The following is an 890-nucleotide window of genomic DNA, read 5'->3' as shown; positions in this document are numbered from 1 at the left end:
GCAGCACCAGGCCCTGCATGGTCCGCCATCCTCATTGCAAGGCGTACAGGAAGCGCTTGCAAGCAAGGTGAGGAGAGGATGAGGAGGGAGGGAGGGAGGACGAGAAGGAGGGAGGGAGGAGGTTGACTGTGTTGCAGATTCTTCCCTCAGTTCTTCCCTGCGTGAAAAGGATGAGAAGAGCGATAGCTGCTCTTTCCCCTTCCTCTCCTCGTCGTGAGAGGATCGTGACCCGATTGTACTTGTTTGTGTATGTACTTTATGATTGTTCCATTAACTTCAATGAAATACGTTTGCTGTCAACAAGGTGCGACAAACTAGTTCCTGAACTTGTTTCCCAGCACTCATACGCAAGTGCGAACACTCATGCTAGGATGTAGGAACTTTCCGTGGTATAGACCATCCATACTTGTCGCTTGCCACATGTAAGCACGTGTCCCATAAACCACCAACCAACCATGTTTCATCACAACATGCATCCGTGATGTTCTTCCTTTGTGAGTTTTAATCAATGATGAAGCTTAATCAAAGAGAGAGAATCCCATGTCTTCCTCCTCCTCAGGCTCGGGCTCCTTCTTGGCAGCTGCCTTGCCACCGGCAGCAGGGGCAGCGGCGGCAGCAGCAGGGGCAGCAGCACCTACCAACCCTTGTCATGATCCCCCCTCCCAACACACAAGATACAAACTTACCACCTCCTCCTCCACCTCCGCTTCCTCCTCCTACGCTGGCCATTTTCAAGTTCCCCGCAGCGATCACCTCGTCGAGCTTCTTCCCGTTGAGCTCCTTCACTACAAAGTTGATGCTGCTGTCATCCGCCTTGGCTCCCACAGAGTTCAAGAGCTTCTTGACGTCCTCCGCCGATGGGCTAAAGAGAACGAGACGTCAATGAAGAG

At 52.2% G+C, this 890-nt stretch overlaps 1 protein-coding gene across 1 annotated transcript; it reads right to left on the bottom strand.

Annotated features, from left to right (window-relative positions):
• Window positions 1–488: 488 nt before the first annotated feature.
• On the bottom strand, window positions 489–861 carry P2_2 (large subunit ribosomal protein P2_2, cytoplasmic; the record flags this gene model as incomplete). Its single annotated transcript, XM_005819454.1, has 2 exons — window positions 489–634; window positions 687–861. Coding segments are annotated over 2 exons (291 nt in total), but the record flags the coding sequence as incomplete, so codon positions are not given.
• Window positions 862–890: the final 29 nt, after the last annotated feature.

The sequence above is a fragment of the Guillardia theta genome (assembly GCF_000315625.1).
Source record: "Guillardia theta CCMP2712 unplaced genomic scaffold GUITHscaffold_222, whole genome shotgun sequence".
In the NCBI taxonomy this organism is placed as follows: Eukaryota; class Cryptophyceae; order Pyrenomonadales; family Geminigeraceae; genus Guillardia; species Guillardia theta.
The sequence above is the reverse complement of the archived record's forward strand: the minus strand, read 5'-3'. Positions and strand labels throughout refer to the sequence as shown.